Source organism: Lichenostomus cassidix, chromosome 14 (genome assembly GCF_008360975.1).
Source record: "Lichenostomus cassidix isolate B80296 chromosome 14, HeHo_3.0, whole genome shotgun sequence".
NCBI classification, from domain to species: Eukaryota; Metazoa; Chordata; class Aves; order Passeriformes; family Meliphagidae; genus Lichenostomus; species Lichenostomus cassidix.
This window is the reverse complement of record NC_139495.1, coordinates 12,062,810-12,087,366: the sequence shown is the minus strand read 5'-3', so window position 1 is coordinate 12,087,366 and position 24,557 is coordinate 12,062,810. Positions and strand designations below refer to the sequence as shown.

The 24,557-nt window shown below is 40.0% G+C and overlaps 1 protein-coding gene across 18 annotated transcripts in view; it reads left to right on the top strand.

Moving 5' to 3' along the window:
* RBFOX1 (RNA binding fox-1 homolog 1) overlaps positions 1 to 24,557 on the top strand; it is a 1,091,692-nt gene that overhangs the window by 831,801 nt on the left and 235,334 nt on the right. The window contains exon 1 of one of the 18 annotated variants that reach the window (XM_085074915.1): positions 5,890 to 6,617. The exons of 15 other annotated variants lie outside the window; for them this stretch is intronic. Coding sequence is in view for 1 of the 3 variants with exons in the window: in XM_085074912.1 (XP_084931038.1) it covers positions 6,474 to 6,617 (144 nt within the window). In the remaining 2 variants the exon portion in view is untranslated. Of the gene's footprint in view, positions 1 to 5,889; positions 6,618 to 24,557 lie in introns of those variants that run through there. 2 more of the 18 variants (XM_085074912.1, XM_085074918.1) reach the window with 2 other exon arrangements.

The window sequence follows — 24,557 nt, the reverse complement described above, 5'->3', positions numbered from 1 at the left end:
GTAAAAATTAAGGGGCAAAAAACAAAAAAAGGGGCAAACTTCAGTGGGTTAATCAATTTGTGTGAAAATTTTAGTTTAAAGTAAGTGTTATATGTGTGAACAAAATAGAGAGTGTAGCACTGCAAGGAACTTGTGTCTATATAAAATAAGAAAGCAAAATTTGGTGTAAAAACAAATTGAAGTGAAACATGCACAGTATGTCCTTACTATCAAATATTCTCTGGTACTTGACAAACTGCCACAAGTGGCAGCAGGCAAAGTTAGGCTTTGTCACTTTAGGTCTAACTGTACACTTCTTTTTTGGGTTCTTTGTAGCCCTCCTGTTCTCTGGACTGAAGCTTAACAAGGTATACACTGTTTCTTAATTTTTTATATTGCTAAAAAAAAAAAATCCTGTTTTTAAATTTCATTCAGAGTTAATTTCCAAGGGCCATATTGTCATGTCTTCTCATCTGGAATGCTGGAAAAACCTTACAGGGCGAGACTACCCATGGCACAGTTGTCTTGCTGACTTTGTGATATGACTAATGACCTAAATGGTAATTATTAAGCTGGACACCTGCATTCAAGGGGTTCTAGTGTGCTGCAGGTTTGTAGCAGTGTGTCAGCCCTAAAGAATCTCTGGATTTTGCTGTTTGTGAAGGTTGGTGTTGTGACAGCAATGCATGGCGGTGGGAGCACCCTGTGCTTCTCCAAATGTTGTGGTTCCTGCGTTACCTTAGTGCTCAGGGAGGCTTTAGCAGGATTTTTGCTGCACCGACTTCTGTTCACCCTCTTAACTCTGCCTGTGTCTCTGCTTCCCCAGTCTGGAGTTTGGTGGTAACAGTTTAGATAAAGCTCTTCGGGTATTTTTTAATTTATGTTTAATTTCCTGACCTGAATGGTCAAGAGACATCACGTTAAACTTTCCCAAGTGGGTGCTGTGCAGCTGCTGCCTCCTGTGCGCCCCGCGCAGCCCTTGCTGCCCTGGCCATGCTCTGTGCCACCTCTGCTCCCAAAGGCTGAGCAGCGCCTTGTGCTCCTCCAGCATCAGCCAGGCTGCCTTTGCACTGGCTGCCCACCGAGTCCTGGGGCCGACGGAGCCCAAAAAGTGGCCGGGAAAGCAGAGAGGAGAGCGGGGCGATGGCGATCCCCAAGGAGCTGGGGCGCTTGGGGTCGCGCTGCTGGGGTCGGGCGCAGCTCAGGCTTTGGGGACAGCAGTGCCCCGGGGAACCCCGGTGTGCTGGCCGCGGTGGGGAGCAGCAGGGTCTGCGGTGTCCCGGGAACGAGCCGTGTCCCGGGAACGAGCCGTGTCCCGGGAATGAGCCGTGTCCCGGGAATGAGCCGTGTCCCGGGAATGAGCCGGATCTCCGCTAGATGGAGCGCCCGGAACGGCGGAGCGCAGCGCAGCGGGAGCGCTCCTGCCCAGGGCTTCCCCGGCCCGCTGCGGACACACAGCATACCTGCACCTCCCCCGGGGCTTCACCCGGCTGCTTTCCATCCCCCCGGCTATACACAGACTGTCCCCAAAGCAGAGAATCACTCCTGCTCAGGAACACACGCGTTCTGCCCGGAATGGCCCCTAACTCTTTAGTGTTTTATTTATTTTGTTGCCGTCCCCAGCCCCTGGCGCGTTGGAGGCAATAAGGGCTCTTGGCTGCTTCTGGTGGGGAAAATCTAGAGAGTCAATGCTGGATGCTCGTGAAACGTGTGTTGAGTGGTGCTGAAGGGGTTAACTGTGTGTTAATCTTTGGAGAGATTGGGTATGAAATGCTGGAGAAGCCAATGGATGTAACACCGTGCTTAATAGAAAGAGAAAATTAGTGATTCTTACTTGCCTGAGGTAAGCGTGAGCCTCTGTCATGTCTTGATCTTTGTGCAAAAACCTGGTAAAGAGGGCAGTCTTAACATAAACCTGGTATTAGAAATTGGGGTATTCATGAGAAGGAGATACCAGTGGAAGGGTGAGATGTTGCCTTTTAGTTTACAAGAATAAAGGGAAACCCTTTTATTTAATCTTTCTGACAAAACAGATGATTAAAAAAACCTGTGATCTTTCCCCACTTTATTTTAAAAAGACATAGTGCATCTACAGAAAATAGAATTCTATGTGAAATACAGGCAGAGATATTGATAATTGATAGTAATTTATCAAAATATATTACTGATGTATTTGATTTTATAATATGTTGCTTTTCTTGGTCTTGAGTCCTGGGAACTGTGTTTTCATGTGGTGTTAGATAAGGAGGGTTTGGAGAAAGGACTACTCTACTGTTAGATTCTATGCCACTTGCCTGAATTATTTTTGTACTGCATCAACCACTTTATAAAGTTGAGAAGAAAATACTTTCTTTACATGGAGCATTTAATATACAGTCGTGATTTATTTTTTTTCTAATACTTGATATTTTGAGGCATAAAATACTTGGAATACTACGTGCATACTGAACTTTTTAGTGTTGGGTACTGGTGAGACACATTGGAAGTGTAAAATGGTGTGTGGTGGTGCAGGTGATGTGTTTCAGATCCTTCTTTTACTCGATGGAAATGGTTTGACTGTCAGACAGTCTGCTGTGGTAGTTCCAAAGGTTAGCTTCTAGGTCAAAAGTCTGGAAACGCAAAATTTGAGCTTAAGTTGACTACCAGGTCCCAACAAATGGAGTGGTTGATCTTAAATGGAAGGTGTTAGGTTAAATGAACAAATGCATTGCAAATATGGGAGTTTGGATTTGTAATCCAGCTGTCTGAGAAGTGCTGTTGGTCCTTTTTGCTTTGTTCCAGAGCTTCTTTGATGTCATGTTTTTATTTGCATATTCAAGATTGGTCCAAACTTTGCTGTTGGCATTTTTCACATGGTTTTCTCCATGGAAGTGGGGAGAAGATTCCTATCTGCAAGTTCTCTGCCTCTGCCATAAACCAGGACATGGACAACCCAAAGGGGTTGGGGGGAGGGCGTGTTTCCTCTCAGGGAGGTACAGCAGGCATTGCATCCCAGCTGGATCCATTATTAGTGTGGGAGGAGGGCTTATTTCCTGGAATGTTTCTAGCTGAACTCCCCCAGAGGCTGATGTGGGCAGTGTAGATGGTTGGCCTCTTGTTGTTGTGTAAAATGCTGGTATTTGTTGTTAATTGATAAGTCTGGCTAATATCAGCTGTGTGTGAGGTGAGTTCAGCTCCTGACCCAGCAGGGCACAACGGAGGCGCCTGGGAAATGCCAAGGGCTGTAGGTGAGGTGCCCTTTGCAATTGCACTTGCTGGTTGTGGGAGAATAAAGGAGAAATCAAGTTGATAATGAGCAGATGAGCTGCTGCTGGCTCTGTGCTGTGCTGTGAGTTGCAGGGTGGCTGTCACAGGGATGCTGTCCCTGTGCTCAGGGAGGGAAGGTCAGGCTGTGTCCAGTCATTCATGGCCCTGTGGCACATCCGTTGTGGCACTTAGGGTATATATAGTCATAACTGGGGCTGTGGGGCTGATTGATGGGCTGGGTTAGGGACAGAAGTGTGTGTAAACAAGGAAATGGCTTTCCAGAAGAGCCATTGATTTTATATTTATAAAAATAAAACACATTTTGTTACCTTTTTTTTCTTTTTAGACATAATGACAAGTTATCCTTGGAAGGGAGGAAAATTGGTAATGACTTTCCCCTGCATCTCTTGAAGTAGCATATATCAGTCTAAAGAATTGTGTTTCTTTTTTAGGTCTCTTACCCTACTGAATTATGTATGTTTATTGTTTCTCTGTGTATAGATAATTTGGATAGTTAAAACATTGCTGTTCTTGTTTTAATAAGATAATTATGTAAATGTGAGGAATCTGTAGTGTTTGTGGGTCATATTTTTCTGACTTAGAGCTGTGTGAAAATTAAGGATAAAAGGCCAATGAAAAGTTCACTTTTACAATTATTGTTAGCTCCATTGACAGTGCTAAATTCTCCTGAAGTAATTGTTCAACACACTGCTTTTAAGAATTTAATCTGTTTTATGGATGTCCTTTTAGCTGTAAAATAGTGCAATCGACAGAAGAAGCTTTGCTTGACCATCACCATGTTCCAGAACTTCACTTTGGGAAATTGGATAGACTTTTATAGTTCCAAACTGTTTGGCTAGGAAGCATACTGCCTTTGATTCTGACATAATGTGGAAGGAGTTGGTTACCTTACATAATGTATTTGTTTTTCATTAAACATGCTGATAAGGTCTCATTAAAGCACCATGTATTATTTATGGTATTTCATATGAAACTGAGCTGAGGGGAAACTTCTCTCAGCTTAGGGCATTTGCAGAATAACAGCCTTTCTGTGCTAGGGAAAAAAATAAAAATAATGGAGAAAAGCATGACATAGTCCTGTCAGAACAGGAGACTGCTAAAGGCAGAGAGAAAGAATGAAAAAAGGAGAAAGGGCACAGGGAGGGTTCATTTCTCCTCCTCCTCACTTGCTCTTGCTCCGTGGCATGTGGGGTTTTGTCGTTGGTGGTTTGGGGGTTTGGTTGATTTCTTTGTCGTTGGTTGTTTTTTTTGAAGGTTTTTTTTTTTTTTTTTTGGTGATTAAATAATCTGGGCTGTTCTAGTAGATGAGTCCATGACAAACTGCAAAAGCATGGATGTTTCCTAAGCCAATCCCAATGCCTGTATTGTAAGTTGGTGCATGATTGTTTTGGTGTTTATTACTGAGTTATGAATACATTGGTTTGGTTGCATTGACTGCTTTTGAGAAGGAAAATTACGTAATAACTGATTCTACTGGAAAATTTTCAGTTTTGCATGAAGAAGACTTAGTGGATCTAAATCAGTCTCTGAGGCTTGTGTGGGTGCAGGTATGTGTGCGCACATGGAGAATGAAAAAGATGATTTTTTTTTTTTTTTTAAATGTACCACCTGAGTTGCAGTGAAGTGTTTTGATTCTGTTTCCAGCTAAGCGGGGACTATTATTTGTTTTTAAGGGTAGATCTTATATCAAACCAGCGATGCTGTTGATGGAATAGACTTCTCTTGTGTGTGAGTTATTTGTTTATTGTTGTTAGCATTAAACTCTCGGTCTCAGATGTGTTTTTGTGGGAATTAGATATCCTGTAAAATAGGTGATTTTCAAATCTTCTGCAGAGTCCTTTTAAAAGGAGCCCCTTCAAAACCTCAGGTGGTTCTTTGAGGTTTGACCTTCTTTCCTGAAGAATTAATATTTAATTCATTTGTCAAATTCTAATTAAAAATAGTAATATCTTCTGTTATACTTGAGTTGTATCTAAGGAAAAAAAAAGACCTGTAATATAGGACCTCAAGGACAAGCTGTAGTATAAATTATTTGATTTGCAGGTCACATCCTACTTTATTACATAAAGACTAACTAGATCTACTAATGAATAATTATTACTCCATAAAATAAGGGGGGGAGGTGAATAAAAAGCTGGCAAGAGTGGAATATTAATTTTGAGGTATCGTTCTCAAAGTAGAAAGTAAACATTAAATTCTGAAAATTGCAAATGTAATTTTTCCATGTAACCTGATAGGGCAGTCCTTGATAGTAGATTGACTAGCTGTCAAATAAATTTGTAATTTTAGATGAGATGGGCTTTAGACCAATTTCAGGATACAGTCTTTATCCAAGTGTTCTCCCCTCCCCCAGTAAAGTAGACACAGTGTGCCACAGAATTCTGTTTCATTCCCAGTGTTTGTGCTGCAATGGTTACACAGCTCTTGCACAGTTTCACTGTAATGCTTTTATAGGCTTCTCTGGCAAACTAGATAGCGAATGAAATGTAGATATAAAATTAATTCGCCTTTTAAAAAAGCTCATTTGCTGATAGCGCTGTATATTTGCTGGAATCCTCTCGACTCGCCAAGATTCCTTCCCTTTCCTACTTTGTGCTTCCTACTTGTGTTCCTGGAAGGGGAAAGCCCTTTGCCTGTCAGGTGTGAGCCCAGGGAGGGGAAGTGTGTGAGTGTGTCAGTGTGCGTGCAGAATCATAACAGGCGCTCGGTCCCAGCTGGGCAATGACACTAATTGCCCACATCTCACGGATGCCTGTGATGCAGCGCGCTCACTTTCTCTCCTTTCCCATCCTCTCCAGGGATTTTTAAAATGCAGTATTTGAATTTTGGTGAGTGGTAAAGACCCTGCCCTAGGACCCATTTGACAAATGAGAAGCTGTGCAGCATCAGCACCAGCCGACTGAGCCTCACTGAGCCTCTCTCTCTCTCTCCTAGTCAGCAGCTACTGTTGTGAGACAAGCTTCAGCTCTCTGTCATTGAGGAAGTTCCATTTGCTCATCAATAGGCTGCAGGCTGTGTCTTCTTTTTTTCCTCTCCGTTCAAAATTCGTAGTTTCAACCTACCAAGTTGCCTTAGCTGACAAACGAATGTAGGGGCTTAGCGCCGGGGGAGAAAAAAGGCATCCGAGAAACGCCGTTTCTTATTTAAATAATCAAAAGGGAAAAAAAAAAAAGAAAAAAAAACCCAACAACCAACCCGTAGTGACAAGACAGGGCAAACGTGCTTGCATGCAAGCCCCCTCACTTGTTCTACGTAGACTTCAGAGCAACACCATGCAGCATCCCCTTACGGGTGCAACCTGCGTGGCACTGCCGAATGTGGGCATGTGTCCCCAGCTCTCCTGTGCCTTGACTTTTATGTACTTACAGCAGGTAAGTTTGCTTAACTTTTCCTTTTGCTCGCAGTGCTTGCTTTGTCAGCGTCGTTCGGGGGATTTGTAAGCGGGGAGGTATTTTCTGTGTGAATAGACTGTATAAATGTCTCCCACCGTGTGGAGCGAGTGTTGTGCCTGCACTTAAGGATGTGAGAGTGAGTAGAAAATATGTTTTAACAGAGCATCAAGCATATCTTTTTGTGTTTTAGTGCTGGCTTATTTTATTTTTCTGCCGTGCCTCCATCGTTGCTGTTTATAGATATTTAACACAGCACCGTGTCTGCGTTTCTCGTGGATGCTGGAGCAGAGTTTCAGTCATAAAGGACTGCTCTTTATTCACTTGCAGGCATAAATTATACTTCTAATGTAAATGTGCCCAATGGCAATTTTCTTTAAGCCTTCTTTGAAGACGGGGATTTTAAGTCTGTGTTAAAACATGCTGCTGATTAAAGCCAAGCTGATTTTTAGTTCACAGGGAAAAAATTATTTGTAAAGATGTATCTGTGCAGAATACTTCTATGACTGGAGTATATTGGACTGAGTATGAGTAAAACAATACCAATTTCTAGTCAATTTTTAATTATTTTTATAAAATGTCATTTCATTTTTGCTTAGAGGGTCTTTTTTTTAAGCATTTGCTCCCCCTCTCTCTTCCTAAATTATTTCATATTTGGTACCCCCTCTCTGCTGTATCGTGAAATAACTGGATAATAACACTTCTTTTAAACTAGTATTTTGTAATCATCTTTGTATTCTACACTATTTTATAACTGAGTCCACCATTACAGAGTCATCTACTAAGTGTGTAGAGCCAAGACAGAAATATGTTATCATGCAGAAATGATTAATCCTGTTTATGCTGTTACTTCTGTTGAAACTTCAGGGGGAAAAATATTCTTGTGCTTACTGTAATGAATAGGGGAATTCAACTTCCACTACAACAGTTTCTGTGCATTTTGACTTCTCTGCAAGTCTCTAACTTTATTTCTATATTCACAAATGCCTGAAAGACGCTGTACGGTATTTCTTTTCTGTTCCTAAAGATTAGATAAAGTAGATTTAAAGCTTATTTTGATTTGAGAACATTTGTTTTTCTGTTACTGCTGAAAGAAGAGAGCTCCAGTATTTTCAGGATATAAACCCTTCTGGAGGTCTTTTTTCTCGTGTAGTGTAGTATAAACCATTTCTGACTTCCAGCTTAGGAGTGCATAATAACAGATTCTTGCATGCGCCCTAGATTATCCATGTATGTGGGAGGGATTCATATGTCTGCAATTAAAATTTGCATCAGATAAATATGATGTATTTAAATTTCAGTCATTTGCATGCCATAACTAAAATGTGTGTTCTCGGTAGCTCTGTATTCTGGATCTGTTTGGGGAATGGCATTTATGGATCAGCTTTTAATGATCCGGCGTGACTCGTGGACGTGGTGATTATACACAAAATGTACTCCTGTGCTCTGGTCCGGATTTGTTCTTTTGAGTTTGTCAAACAAAAATTTGTGTGTTAAAGACAGAGCTTTTGAAGGGAAAAATGGGGATGAAGGTGAGAGGTCAACATGGCCACACAAGGAGTGATAAAGGATACCATGAAGATGAGGTTGGGTGCTGTAATAACCTTCCTCAGTGAGATATTGCAGTATCATTATGCAAACACATCTACAGCATGGCACTGCTTTAAGGTTTAAGGAACTGTGCAACTCTAATGAATACTTTAAAACGGGGAATTCAATTGCATTTCTTCCATTCGAGAGAAAGATGAGAAGTGATTGCTAATGCACTTTACAAAGCGCTATATCTAGCGGATAATTTTTAACTCTTTAAGTGGATTAGCTGCCACACTGAAAGTATTTTTTTTTTAAGTGTTTGCTTTCTCATCTCCTTAATCCTATTGTCAGTTTAGAATCCTTCTGCCTGTACTAATCACAATTATATAATAGGTTGAAAAGTCTGCTAAATTTGTGATAAAAATTGTGGCAGGTTCAAAATTCTGTGCTTGTTGCTCTTTTGATTGCTGCTTGGTATTTTAGTCATTCTGAATTCCTGGAGAGTCAGATAATCATCTTCTTAATTCAGATATGATCTATTATTTTATATATTTGGTTAAGTATTTCTTTAGCAACAATGCTACTTTATCTCAAAATCATCCAGGCAGAGAGGACTGAGTTGACATCACCTTCAAAGCCAATGTAACATGGTTCTGGTTTTAAACAGTAAAGGATAAGAAGTGGTTTATGTTTTTGAAAAATGTTAATAAACTTTTACCATGGCAATCTACTTGGTTTTTTTCCATTTTGCCCTTATGTGATCATTTAGAGCAAACCTACAAAAATACTTGGTTTGTATGTTTAGTGCAAATATCACTATTTCAGTGAAACTGTAAATGTTTTTCTCTCTCTATCAAGTTGTCTATCGATCTTAAATACAGGTAACGTAAAAGCTTTATGTGGCAACTTAATAACTAGAGAATCCCTCCTGCCTGTGGAACCTGTGACCAGCAGCAAATAGACATTATGTGAAGCTATCAAGTATTTTTTTTTCCTCTAAAAATTGCACTTCAGATAGATCTGCTTACTTGCACCTCAATTAAAATGAACTCAGACATCTGTATTACAACTGAGCTCTCTCTCTCTCTCAGTTGTTAAACTTTGCTTCCTACTTATAACTTAGGAAAGGAATTCTTATTTTTGTGTTTCTACATTGGTGTTTTGTCATCTGCAAGTTTTATGACTGGATGTCTGTCTTTCTTGGAAGACTCTGGAAGGCATTACATTCTTCTCAAGATGGACAAGCCAGTCTCTCTGTCAGTAAATATTTATTTACCCTCATAGCCATGAGGATGGTGCTTTTCTGTGGAGCTGTATTAATCATTTGGGCAAATCTGTGTTTGGTAGCCATTTAAAATCGGCCATTATTTATTTGTGAAAGAAACATCGCTTGGTCAGTTTGTTTAGTACAAATGGAAAAACTGTTTTCCACAGTGTACCACAGAAGTGCTCTGCTACTTTTTCTAGGGCTAGAAACTTGAGTATTCACTCTGATATCTTTCACTTCACACATGTGTATAATGTTTTAAGGGCTAAGTTAGGAACTGATCTTTTTTTTAAAACAGTTTATGCGTAGAGGATGCTTTACATAAAAGTATTTTGAGCTTAATTCTTAAAATAAATAAAAACAGAGGCCTAGGTCATGTTACAGATTAACTCTCAAAAGGAAATTCACTTGAAAAAGCCAGCAAAAACTGAAGAATGCTTGAGTTAGTTATTTGAAATAGTCGGAAGTTATATAGCTGTTCTCTTAATAAGATGCTTCTAAGTATGGAAATCCAGAGTGAGTTTTCAAACCACATCAAAACCAAAAGGGCTTGTCAGTGGCAGCAATGAGCAGAGGCAGAATGTGAGGCTTTGCCTTGAAGTTTTCCCTGTGTCACTGCAAGCACTGGGTCAGCTGGGAAAGTGAGGATGCGTTTGGGTGACAATTGTCCCTGGTGTCAATATTTAAAGATACAGCAGCAAACTTGGATTAGTAGTGCACTCTATCTTTTTGTTATATTTTATGGTGTTAGAAACAGCTGCATGCATCTATTTTCTCTTCTCCTCCTTAACATGACACATCAATGTAAAACCCAATTACTAAATGCAAGTTTGCATCAAATGCTGGCCTGGAGTAGTTTTTGCAGCAAAACATTAACCACTGGTAAATTGGGATTTTGGGTATACTGATGGAAGCTTAGTTCTGTTACCTGGTGTTTTCCTGTGATCTGTGTTTTTCTGGACATGGAGTTATTCCATTGGTATTTTCCGAGCAAAGTAACAAAACGAAGTGTTGTTCTGAAGCCTCATGTACTATTCCATGTCTTAGTGTACAGTGCTGCTGTCATTATTTTAAAATTGGTATTTTTTTTTTCTGTTTAATGATGATGGATGTGCTTTGTTTTAAATAGTGAAGTGGATTGTACAAAGGGTAATTCCTCTTAAATGGAGCAATTGCTCATAGTGGACATTCACAGATCGAAAACAATTGAACTGAAACTTCAATATCAACCTTTTCTGTCTTTAACAAAGTAGTTCATGGTACAGTTCTCATATCAACAATGAAAAGAATCCACCATGAAAACAAAGCAGAAACCAACAAAAACTCCATCTCTACCCCAGCTATTCCATTACTGCTTACATGGTAAATTAGTGTAATTTTATTTGGGCCTTAAGCATTATGACTATGGAGAAAAGCTGAATTCCCCTCTCAGTTACTTATGTCATGCTTCTGGATCTGATGATTTATAGGAGTCTGAAAGACTTTTTATCACATTCTTTCTTCATGGCTTAATTCAACGTTGATTTATTTGGTAGCATTTTCAATTGATGGAGTCAATAGTGTCAATAATGGAATAAGGATTAGAACAGATTATCTTTGTGCTAAAATTGTGTAAAGAATTGAAGTGGATGAACAATTCAAACAATTCCTGGATACAGTTTAACTGTTTTTAATAGAGCTAAAGCACATAAATTGCTGAATGCCACCATTGCAGTTACAGTTCTAAGTGTCTGGTTTTTGCATTTAATACTTCAGTGACTCTTCAAAGGTTCAGGTATGTCAGCTGAATTCAACAACGGATGTTTTATGATGATACTGTTTAAAGCAATCATGAGAACACTGCCTTTCTTCACCTGGTCCATTTATAGTACTCACTCACTCTGGCTTTCCTGTAAAATCAGTTAATCTGACTTTAGTTCTTGAAAATTTTAAGCATCTGTTAGCTTACAAATTGGAGTCTCTGCACGATTTTGTTCCTCTCTCTGCTATTTCATGGCAATTTTCACGTGAGAACATACAACCTCTGCTTATGACTGCATGAGTGCAAAGAAGTCCATGGCACTAATGCTCACTCACCATCTGTTTTTCTTACAGCTGGGCCTTGAACAATTGTCCAGTAGCTGATGGACTGAGGGTAGGCAATATTTTCAGGGTTTTCTGATTCATTTAACCAGCCTGGCTGCCCCAAGAGAAACACAGTGCTTGTTTATTCATATGTGTAGGGTAAAAGCCTGGGCTCTGTCAGACAATCTATAGCACTGTGTTAAAAGAAAAAAGGAGCTGCCATGGAGCACACGATATCCTGTGGATGCAGCTGTACCTAAGGGGGCAGTGTGGCACTCCTGGGGAATTGCAGTGCATGAATGAACCAGACCTCACAAGGTGGGAGTGTAGCTGTTCATCCCGGACTGCTGTTCGCGCAGGTTTCAGCAGTCATGTCTCGGCGGGCTGCTTATCCCCAGCAGGGTAAATAAGATCCTTTGGTATTCCCCAATAAACTTGGAGGCTGATATTTGAGACTCAACCTGTGATTCAAGCCCGATTTCCATGTTTACATCTCTTTTGTCTGCCAGGGGCTGCTTTGTTGTTTTCCAGAGGCTAATGAGAAGTGGCTTAGAGATCAAGTGCTGTAGCAGCTCTCGTTGTGCACAAGAGCTGGTTTGGGGCATTTAACTCCAGCCTTGTCAAACAAGGTCAGTCTCTCACAAAAGCCAGAGGAGGTGCTTTAGTCAAGTACTCCTCTCTTTAAATAGTAGAAGGGGGTGGAACAGCTGAAAAAAGAAAACCAACTCCAAACACAAAAAACCCTCAACGAGCCAGAAGAATCAGTTAAGAAGGTTACCTGCTGCTTTGGACTGTAAGAGCAAGAGCAGTTGCAAAGGAGCTTCCATGTGACAGGAGCAGGTGAATATTTTTGGCTTAGAATCATTGTTTTTTCTAAGTGAGCTCTTGGAACATTTCAAAACACTTTATCTGAAAAGGAATGGCTGGATATTCTGTTGTGAGCTATTTGTAAGTTGTCCCTATTCATTGATATTTGCTAAATATGTATATGGATGGGTATTTTCTGAAAAAATATGTGGTGTGGTGCTGTTTTATGCCAAGGAAAGTGTGTGGTGGTTATGTAAACAGGGGTTTTTCTCAGGGCAGCCAGGAGATATTTCAGTTTGTTTAGATTATTTTTTGACCTTAGCCGTTCAAAACTAGTCTGAGATTTTTTTGTTTTCCATGTGTGTCTCTCAGCTGGTAAATAAGTCCAATGATCATGTTAATATTAATTCTGCTTAAGATGTTTTCCAAGTATTTAATAGGTGGTGTAAATGAAAGCGATAAAAATTGTGACACTGGAATTTATCACCTTGTTTTATAGAGTTAGAATAATGTTAGTGGAAAGGAGAAGTCAACACCCTCTAAGAATCCTTCAAGCTCTCGTGCCTTTTAAAGGTGCGTGTGCGACTGATTTATCAGTTTTCAAGTGTGATGTGCAGTGCAAGGGCTCTCCTGAGGACCTCCTGTCATGCCTTCGCTGGCATTGCTCATTTCCCTCCGAGCCGCCTGGTGCAGCGCCATTGACTTCTTCTACGTTTTGCTTCCCCTCCCACTCTGTCAGTGCAGCAGCCCAGTGAATTTAATTAGAGAAAATAGCATATCTAATGTCTGTGCTCTCCTGACTAGTTGTAGTTGGGCCTTTGGTCTTTTGCACTGTAGCAGGCTCCAGCTGTGGAGAGATCTCGCAGTGTTTTGATCCTGCTCTCTCTCGTTGTGTTGAACACAGGCAGAATCAAAATTAGATACTGTAGTAAGAACTGAAGCGTTCAGTGATTTATTTTTTGTTCACAGTGAGTCACTGATTTTTACCTTTTTTGCCAGATATGGAAAGAAAGGCTGTGGTGCTCCAAAATTGAAATAGTTAAGATGTTCAGGTACTCATGAATAAGAATGAAAGTGATTTCAGCTTAGACCATCTGTAAATTTACCTTTTTAACCCTTTGTTTCAAAACACACCAAAGATTGTTGCTCTTCCTAACATCTTGAAGAGGCTTTTTTTTTGTAAGTGCACATCAATTTTATACTCTTATCTCATGTATATTTGTGATTTTTGTAAATACTTATAGCTCTAATATGCCTTGCCTCAATTCTTTGCTGAGTTGCACTAATATTTATATTTATTATGTAGTTTCGAAGTTGACTTCTTTGCTTTTTTTTTATAGCAATCTTCATTATCTCTGTTGTGGATAGTAAGTCTTCTGTACATGAAATAGTTAACTACAGATATTGATTATGGGCATGAAGCTTAATTAAACAAGGAAAGATATGAAGTTTTAAAGTATGATGGGTTCATAGTGGCACAATCATTCATGAGGCAGTTTGAAATTAAAGTATTTCTTTGAAATAAATTACAGTAAGCATTGTAAAGGGGGGCAAAAACCATGTTGAAAGTTCTCCCTGAGAGCAAGATTTTGCCAAAGCAGAGCTGGTATGAAAATTTGGGGGCGAAAATAAGTTAGGCAGCCCATCTATCCAATGAGTGTCCCCTCCCTGAGCTTTTTTTCCTTGTCATGTATTAGTCCTGTCTCTGGGATGTTACATGGCTGCATGGCTCAATTAATGCTCTGTGGCAGGAGGAGGAAAAAAATGTCTCTGTCTTGTCAGAAGTGAAGTTATTTACTTTCAAAAGCTGACAGAATAGCACTGCAGGGGCTTCATTTATTTCCGTTCGGAATGTCATTATTGTGTAATGCAGAGGGACTCCTGCATGCATTGCAGGCTTATTCTTGTAATCTCCAGTCTGCTGGATGCTGCAGGAGTGTAAAATGGCCCACTGGAATGTTTCCCTATTCTGACTTCAGCTTGTTCACTTTTGCAAAGCAGCATTCCAAGTGTCTGGAATATTTACTGTTTCGATGGCGATCAATTTGTCTGTCGGTGGTGCTGATGTCAGATAGCTCTGGAATTGTGCTCTGGCCTGGCTGGGAGACTGATTGTATCCTCAGTTACCTCTGTAATGTGTGTCATTTTCCCTGATGGGGAGCATATGGTTTGAGACTGCTTTTTCAGCATTCCGCTGTCTGTCATGCTCTTTAGTTTTTCCCAAGTCTAGCCCCAAAAGGAATATTTTAGTGCAGAATGTTTTATAAAGATTACTTGCTATTTCATCTCAAAGTTTGGGAAAACATTCAACTTTGCTGTTGTTGTTGTGTTGCATGTACTTCAGAGGCAACATAAGTAGCTTTAATATTCCCTACCCAAGTTCAGCATTTCTCGCTGCAAAAATGCAGGAGTGTTCAGAAACTTCACTTCCAAGGGGTTTGGTTTATTTTTTTCCTTTCCTTTGATATACTCTCTTCCAGCTTCGCTTGGAATACCAGGCTTGGCATGTGCATGTGAAATTGCCTGTTGCTCTTTGGGAAGCTTTTTGGTACACCAAAAGTAAAAACACTGAAACAGAAGAGTTCAGGAGTTCCTGTGCCATTCTTTCTAGCCTGCTCCTAAAATAAATAAATGTTGCAATAGAAAATTACTTCATTCGGAGAGGACTCACCTTTTTAGTGGTAGTTGGTTTATTTTTTTTTAAGGGTAAATCCTCTTTCATTGGATTTTTTTTTTCTTTTTCAGTTTTTTTTCAGTTTAGAGTGGTAAACCAAAAATTCTTAAAATGGCAACTTCATTCGTTAGTACTGGATTTTATTTGCACACAACCTGTCTTTAAATGAAGGCAAAAGGATTCTGCCTCTAAATGGGCTTGCTTGCTTCTTTCCTGCTTTTCTCCTCCTTTTATTTGCAGACATAAAATCCAATAAATTTCTATTGCAGTTGCTGGGCTTGGGGGAGAAAAAGGAGAGGAAAAGTACAAAGCTATTGGGAAGCGTCAAACACGGCGAATGATGAAGTACATTTCATAGCAGCCAATTCCAAGCCCAAAATCCCTGTTGTGCAGGAAGGCTCCCCAGCTCACACAGGAAATTCAGCCATTGCGCGGCAGAGTATTAATGATTTATACACCCCGCACCGCTGCTTTTGTTCCCTCGCAGAGCCGGGCTGTGCTAATAAAGGAATTTCAGGGAGAAGGGGCCTGGCATGCTGAGTTGTTTTGCTCAATGCGGTGGATGCTGCCTCATAAATCAAAGGAATTTAGTGCTTTACAACCTTTCAGAGCTGCTGAGGGTGGTTGGTTGTTTTGGTTTTTTTTTTCATTTTTTAATCTGATACACCTAGGAATATTTTCATTTCTTTTCTATAAAGAATGAATGAACTACTGGATGAGATCTATCTCAGCTGTTTTAGGGTTGATTGGTTTGCTTCACAGTGGCATTATACTTCCATTTGTTTTCCATTTGGATTTATGCTTTATGGTGTTGTCTGTGGAAGGAGACTAGCATGGTTTTATTACCATAAAGAGATGCAGATCACATTATATTCTGGCTTGTTTCTTAGAAATAAATAAATGAAATATAAAGGCAAAATACATTTGTAGTAAACAGAGCAGTTTTATTTTCTTTACCTAAACTAAATAATAACACTTATTAAATAATTTTCATTTTTAAATAAAAATATTTTTTATCAGCAAAAATAATCTTCTATGTTCTCATACAAAACACCCAAGTGATCATTTCTGAACTTGCTTTTTGTTTGGAAACTTTGTTTCCTAATAGCAACTGCAGGACTAGGTACTTAATTTTTTATTAATTTACATAATTATCCTTTTCAAATAGTGGATCAATATTGATATCATGAAAGAAAATATCTATCTACATTTGATTATAGAAATTAAGATAAAGAAGGATGTTTTATAAAAAAACTCTGAAATGTTGATGTGAACTAGAGTATTAAATAATGTTATGGCACATTGTCCTAGCAAAACCCACTTGGCTGGGTAGTTGCAGAATCTAATCTTTGCTTTCCTTTGCCTCTTTAAAAGAAGGTTAGGCGAGGGAATAGAAAATAATTGCAGGGAATGTGTTTTGCAATTAAAGGCAACCTGGTTTTCCAGAGGCATCTTAAGCCTTTGCATTACACAGCAGGCACAGTGCCTTCAGTCAGTTTAGATCATTCAGAGTCAGAGATTCAGAGACCTTTTCTTGCACAAAATGCTCCTGTCCTGTCCTGGCTTGGTCACAATATGAAAGGTGTTTCCCTCTGAGCTTTGTGAAAGTCACCAATGTGGGGATCAGGATTGCAGAAGTTACAGCTTTTTAATGCTGAGAGGAATTCTTTCTTTGTACTTTGTTTTGTGGTCTGGAGGCAATATTTAAACCTGTTTTCCTCCCAGGTTTAAATATCCCAGATTAACACAAGGCAGGTGCCCAGTAAATGAGGTTTATGTTTCTAGAGCAGCACTGCTGTATTTGTTTGTCCTCCATTATTTGGGTGCGTGAGTGTTTCATTGTATTTAATTATGTCTGTGAGGCACAAGACAACAGTCAACATCTGCTCTATTGTTGCCGTGGTTTACAGATAGCTTTGATGGCTTATTAAACAATCTATTTTTCAAACAGCAAACAGGGAAATAAGCTGCACCCATATTATGTAATTTTGAAAAGGTACATTATGTAATTAGTTGTCTAGTGTTTGCACACTAATCTTTTATTTTGGTTGAATATATGCTATTCTGTTAAAAAAAAGTCATGATCCTTGGCAGTTTTTATTTAATAGTGAATTTCTAGTTTCTCTGTGGGTTGAGTTGATTTTCCCACTACTAATTTGATTTCACCATACATTTTATATTGAAATAATGCATTTGAGTTGTGAATGCTAATACAGAGATTAGAAATGTGCATTAACTTTCATTTATTAATGAAACAGCTCCTGACAAACTATGACTACAGAAGCATCATCAGTTAGCTTGAACTATTTTTGAGTCCAAGTTTATGGTGTTTCCAGAGCATCAGTTGGGGAAGGCAAGGTTCAAGCTGCTTTTACTCTGTTAGGTCTTACTCAGGGCAGAACATCCTCAGTACTTCCAGGCAAGAGAAGTTGTACTGTATGAGCAGGGAGATGGCTCTGTAGAACTTGAGTCTTGTACAAATGGATTTCCTGATGGAACAGTGCTTGTTTATTCATCTGCTTTTAATTTTGTTTTCTTTTAATGTACCTGTCAACTGTTTTCGGTTCCTTTATGTAACGCTGATATCCACTATACTGTATCTGGATGCATTAAAGAAAATCGCTGAAAGATTGCAACTACCCAGCATGTGATTTGTTTTTGCCTCAAAATAAAATGTAGAAGAAAATGTTCCAGACACAAATGATGAACAGGTCCTAAAATTAGACTTTCTGTAGCTTTTATCATTGCAGAAAGTCACCTATTAAAAATGTTTGAGAACATGAGTCTGTAATATTTTCACGGCTCCTGAGCTGCTACTGCCCACAGTTCTAGAGCTGCAGCTAGCTGGGGTTGCTTCTGACAGCTGGACTTTGAGGCTTTGGAAATGTTGTTAATCCAAAAGCCTGGCTTAGGGGTGCAGGTTTTCCTTGGAATAAAATGGTTCAGGATGCTTTGGACATGAGCTCTGCTCTGGTGAGACCTCACCTGGAGTGCTGCATCGGCTCTGGGTCAGGTTGCCCTCAGAGGGTGTGGAGTCTCCATGGCTGGAGATATTCCAGAACCATCTGGTCACAATGCTGTGCTGGGCTCTGGGATGGCCCTGCAGGAACAGGGAGGTGGGAGCAGGTGACCCACCGAGGTGACCAGAGGGATGAAGCACCTCTCCTGTGAGAAGAGGCTGGGAGAATTGGGATTGCTCAGCCTGGAGAAAAGGAGGCTTTGGGGTTACCTCATTGTGGCCCTGCAGTGCCTGAAGGGAGCCTACAGGAAAGAGGGACAGAAACTTTGCATGTGAGCATGGAGTAACAGGCCAAGGGGAAGGTTTTAAACTGAAACAGAGCAGGTTTAGAGATGTTAGGAAGAAACTTTTTGCTGTGAAGGCTGTGAGACACTGGCGCAGGTTGCCCAGAGAAGCTGTGGCTGCCCCATCCCTGGAAGATTTCCAGGCTGGGCTGATGGAGCTCTGAGAAACCTGTTTTTAGTGGAAGGTGTCCCTGCCCATGGCAGGGGGGTTGGAACTGCATAATCTTTAAGATCCCTTCCAAGCCAATCATTTTATGATTCCATGAACTATACTATCCCTTTTATAAAGATAAAGAACCTAATTCAAGAATAGAAATGTATAAAAAGCATGGTTTATTGGAAAATTATGTATCCTAACAAGTAAGAGTGGTGTTCCAGATACTTGTTGAACTGTCATTTTGTAAAATGGCCCTAATTTTTAGCATCAAATGCAAATTCATTCTCTTTTTTTAATGCAAGGGCTTGCTAGAAATACTTTGTCATCTCCTTCTCATCTACCTGAAATCAAAACAGGGATTTCAAATCTGTTCCTTCAAGTGTCAGTAGATGCTCCTTAACAGATGAGGAGAATTACTCTTGCAGTTTTGACACCTGAAACTCAAATGGAAACTTCTAATTACAGTTCTGTAAGAAATGAAGGAATAATGGGGCACTGCTCTTTGTACAGCACTTTATTTTGATGTTTCCAGAGCCCTGCTGTGGACAGGGGAAGAAGTATGGGTTGGTTTGTTTTATTTTTTATTTTCTCTAACATCTCTTACCATGTTTGGTTGGGTGTGTCTCTTAGGAAGTGCTGGTTATAAACAAACATATGTGTTTGTGAGCAACCAAACAACCCAGGCAGGCGTCTCCAAAAGCCTGCGTGGGAATGGAGCGTTCACGGCCCTTTTTTCTGGCATGAGATGCAGACATGGATATTCCTGGGTGAGAAAAGCAGGATTAGAATTTCTGCTGGGGTAGATCAGTTTATTGACTTCTGCTGAGAACGTTATCCTTGGCTTTGCTGTGAAATTAATGCATTCTACAGTGAATGCGCATTTTCTGTCGTGGTGTTCTTGTAAATTTTGCTCAAAAATAGTTTTAAGTGTTTATTCGCACTAAAACTGTACAAGTTGTGTGTGTCCATTTCCAGGAAAAAATGAACTTTGGAAGTGCTTTATGAAAACACCAAGGGAAAGCTATTTTCAGCTTTATTAAGGAAGCTGAGTTACAGCAGACAGCATCTGATCTGTGAAAGTGATGGGCACTGCTTCACAAGGAGCTTCACAAGGAGTTAGAGAGCTGTGGAGCACAAAATATTTCAGTGGTTTCCTCATGTGATCTTGAGGGGCTAATTAGGGCTGAAGAGTCGAGGATAAATCAGGAAATTTAGCTGTTTTACCACAAATGGCCAAATAGATCAGTGGAAAACAACAAATATTGTTAGGCAGTAGTGCTAGATCACAGAGACATCCAAGAAAGGAGGCTGTGGATAGACCTATCAATAAGAAAAAAAGATCAGGTATTTATAAAACCATTTGAAAATAATTTCTGTAAGAATTCACTAGTCCCAGTTGACTTATTAATTATCCTGAAATCTGACACTTCTGTAGAAGCAGCTATGTAGTGCTTTTCTGTCAGTGCAATGCAGGAGAGATGTTCCAATAACAGCATTTATAATCCAGATGTGGCTAAGTCAGGTCTATCTTATGAACCTCCTGTGCAGTTCATGTTTGTTGAGCGACTCAAATTAAAACTTGTAGGGGAATATTACATTTCTGGTTTTCATTTGTTCCTGGTGCTCAATCCCATGTATTTTGGTAATCTACTTCTTTACTAAATAACATCAGATATTTAATTTCTTGTCGTTAGGAACAAATCACTATTGAAAAAAATTTGAGAGAAGGTAAGATACTCTCAGTCAGGGTGTGAGTTCAATTTTTGATGTCTGATCTCCTGATCTTGCACTGCAGGAGAATTGACAACTTCTGAGGTCTTAGAAGGAGACTACTTACTTTTTGTCTTATTTCTTGCGGCAATAAAAATCTTACTAATATTCAGCTAATAACTAGGTGTATTCACTAAAGTACTAACTTCAATAAAAATAGAAATAATCCTCTTCTGTTGTCCTTTTCTGCACAAATTTATCCCAGTCCTTTGCTAGTCCCCTCTAAGGGCACTGACAAAAGTTGATTAAATCCTAAATGAAGGTGAGATGAAAAAGGCTATTCTTTCTTTATTCCCTTCTGATATCAAATGGAATTGACCAAAAGTAAAAAAGTGGCAGGAAGGAGAGGTTTTTCCCATTTGGCACTGAGACAGGAGTGTTCAGGTTTTCTGATCTTAGGTGCTTTCTCTCCTGTTATTCTGAGCATGATCCCCGTGGGTTTACATTGTCCTGAGAAAACTGTGGGAGATAACATTAGAAATCAAGTATTCCCATTAAATTCAGTACCCCCTATGGTGTCTGGAGACTATTTAGGACTGGAATGTGTAATAAGTAAGTAGAATATTTTTAAAAGGTCTTAGGGGAGGGGAGAAAAGTAAACATATGATGTGATTCTTGGAGGTGGGATCTATTTGCTGTTTTCAGGAAGCTCTCTTGAAGCTTAATCCAGAGTTTTGTTCTTCCAAATAAATTTTGGGGCAGAAGAGATGTGACACATCCCAGGAGATGCAGGGTTTAGCTTGCCCTGGATAGGCTAAGTGTGAGAGCCCACATGTGAGTCACAGAACATAGCATTAGGTGTGTCACCTAAATGTGCATGAGGAACTCAGCAACGAGACAGAATTGACTTCAGACATTAAGTAGTAATGAAGTTGAAAAAGCTTTCTTAGCTTTCCGCCATCCAGGTTTGGAGGCAAACTTCCTATCAACTGAGCTTTCTAATGCTTTCAGCCAAATCCTGCCTGCCTCAGATGCTCCTTGCTTGTAGCTCTTGGCTAAACTTTGCTACTTAAACTATTGCCAGTGTCTTGAATAGAGCTGAATTATGGCTTACATTTCATCTAATGCCTTCAAGTCTTGATGTTTTATCTCTTGAAAATATGAAGCTTGTCAGTAGTGAACAGAAATACCCTCTGATCCCTTTAAAGACCTATAGGGTCTTTATTATTTTGGGCTTTGAATTGCTTGTTTCTCCAAGGCACCCTGCTCACTTAGGATATCTACCCTATGCTGGTTTCTGCAATCAAACCATTGCACTTGGCATGGTAGGGTGCTTGAATGATGTATTTATACAGGCAGGAGGCAGGGTTTAATACCATCTCATGATTCACTATGCAGTCCTATTAATATGAACTTGACTCGGGGGAATAAGTAGCTGTTACTTGTCAGCAAATCCTGAGTGTATTAAGGGGGTGAAGTTGTATTGAAAGATCCTCACAGTGATACTCTGCTGTTCCCAAGGGAAGCAAATGAAAACTGTACTTTGATGAATAATGAATGTGCTAATTGGGGTCAAGAAGAAGTCATAGCTTCCTGTGATATGGTAGTTAGAGTAGCCTGACTGCAGCAATAAAGAAAAGGCTGTTTGACCAGATTTGGCAATGAAAATATGTGACTGTCTGTCATTTCTGTCATCTCCACACAACTAAAGCCTGGGCCATGATGGTGATGGGCAGGTGGTTTATCACTTCTGCAACACAAGGTTGAATTCCTGGGATCCTCTTTTAGGCATGTTGGTGCCAATAAAAATAAGGCCGTGAACTGATATTGAGACTGAATGGGTGTTCAAGTATTGCCAAAAATCCTGTGTGGAATGGATGAAGGTCTCTCATGGCATTGCTTGGGTATATCACTGGGATTCATTGAGTGGGTATTGATTAGAGTCAGTCTGTTCTTGATCTTCAAGGAGAAATGTATTTGTTGCTGCTGGTGTGTATTTGCAAATGAATGTGTCCTAAGGGGAGATTACAGCCTGGTCTTACCTGCTGACAAAATACATGGAAAAATACCTCTTTCTTGGTCATCCTGTGTTCAGCACACAAAAGAGAAGAACAAATCAAAGAGATTAAGGAAGGTATATGAAAGTATGACTCTAATACATATTTTGTGAAGTACATATGCATGTTACCTGGCATTTTAATAAAGATCTATGTGATACTGCTTATTGTTTGTGAAAGTGGAAGATGTACATTATATTCAGTAGTTAGTCTACGTAACTGCATGATATCAAACAAGCAGGAGATCTTGAAAGTGTTCCATGGTTCATACAAAATATCCTAAGCTGCTTAACTTCTCATAGATTGGAGGCTAATCTCAACTGGTTTAGAAAATGCAGATAATCTCAAGAGCAGAGGAGTGAAAGATGCCTGAAGTAGCCCGGAGATGGGAGAGAGTGTGTTCTCAAAGAGGCCAACAGGGAAAATTCAACTGATTTGGTAGAGCTATCCAGCTGATAAGAGTTATGTAATAAAAGCCAGCATGGAACTCTGTAAGAGAAGGAAAACAGCGCAGTGCTCACTAAGGCAGAAGAAACAAAGTGCAGAACTTTGTAACACATCTTCAGTGAGGTGAATAAGTCATGATGTCTGCATGTCAAAATGAGCCCTTGGTACTTAAAGCAACAGTATTTTCTTCCAGTTTTGCAGCTGAATTTGAGTGGTGCAGGACAACTGGAGGCACACAGAGAAGCTTTCTTCACAAATAGAATTGTACAGGCCCATGGAGGTGTGTTCCACCTTTTGTAGCTTTAGGACACTATTTGCTGTGTGGCTCCTTGCAGGCCTGTGTCATTCTTTTTCCTAGTGCAGTGCAGAGCACATTAAATAACTGAAACTCCCAGACTCATCCTGCTTTAATTTTGACACAAATTCTGGGATAAAAATCTGGTTGTGATCCAGACTCTTTCTGATTGGAAAGATAGTGCAGCTAAGTCAAAAGGCACCTATAGCTATTTGTTTTTTTTCTGAGAGTAGTTGTTCACAGGTTGTTCTCAGCTTTTGTGCTGTGATGCCTAGAGATGATGACAGGTCCTCATGTGTCTGTAGTAGCCCAAGGGAAGTCCAGGCACAGCGGGATCCCTGAGCTCCATTTTTAACCTGCTGCTTCTCTCTAGCATACATTTATCACCTATGCAAGTGAACATGTCTTGCAACTCACTGAAGGGTAAATCACTCTCCCTGCTGTTAGGGGACAAATCCTTATCTTGAGCAATCCAGTCTAAGCAGGAACTGAGGATTTCCAAGGATGTAGCAGAGGGTGAGCCTTGCCTTCAAGAGTTCTGGAGAAAGTGAAGCTAAGTAGAAGTATATCTTTTAAGTGTGTGTGTTTGTGTGTGTTCTTTCATATTGCTGTGATTGTGGTGATCTCCTGGTAGTAGATGCAATTCTCTTCTGAGGCATTTACAGTCTAAGATGGATACCAATGCAGAGTTGACCTGCAGAGGAATAAGGGTGTTGGTCTTCATACCCCTGGGCAGTCAGTTCATCCCCTAGTCCATGTTTTTGTCTGGCATTCTGGCAAGAGGAGGTTTTATGGGCTGAAAGAGGATGTTCATAGATGTTTGTAGAAAGTCTGACTCGATATCAGGCACTTTCAGGAGAAAGCATTGATGCTGTTTGAAGTTTGGTTAGCACAATATTGAAGGCAAGACAGAGAGGATATTAATCTTTCAGTTGTTGACAGTAGTAGCTTGGGCAGGAATAGGCTGAAGTGAGCCTTTGAAGGTGCTGACAAGTACAGGATGGCTGGTGATTGGTGCTGACAAGTACTGGATAAAGGCAGTAGAAGGATATGTCTGGGGGCAATGCAGGGAGAGAAGGGAGAAGTGATGTTTGTGGGAGCATCCCAAAAGAAATGCGAAGTAAACATGCCATTCTTTAGCCAGAGAGGTACTAGAGCAGCCCATGACTCAGTACAGAGCTCTGACAAAGACAAAGCATGCTTAGAGTTTGAGTACACAGCCAGTCCTTTCTCTCTAGGTTCACTGAGACCAGCATTTACTGATATATTGCACTTCAAAAGTTGTGAGGCCAACTGGCCTACAGAGCAAAACCCTTCATTTCTCTAGGGTTACAAATGGTTTCCCAAATATGGTTCCCAAGTTTTTGCTTTTGTCTGAAGCTCTTGTGTTTGGCAGGACTGTAATTATTTATCTTTATTTACCTTTGAAATCTTCAAACTCACTATCATTGCATTCTTAGAAGAAAAAGACTAAAATTTGAACATCAGTGGAACTGAAGCATTGTCGTTTTTTGATTGAAGAATCAGCTGGGTTCATTCTAACCTGCTGCTGGTTTTTAACCTCCTCCTAAGAGCTGATATAACTGCTAGATTCTAATGTAATTTTTA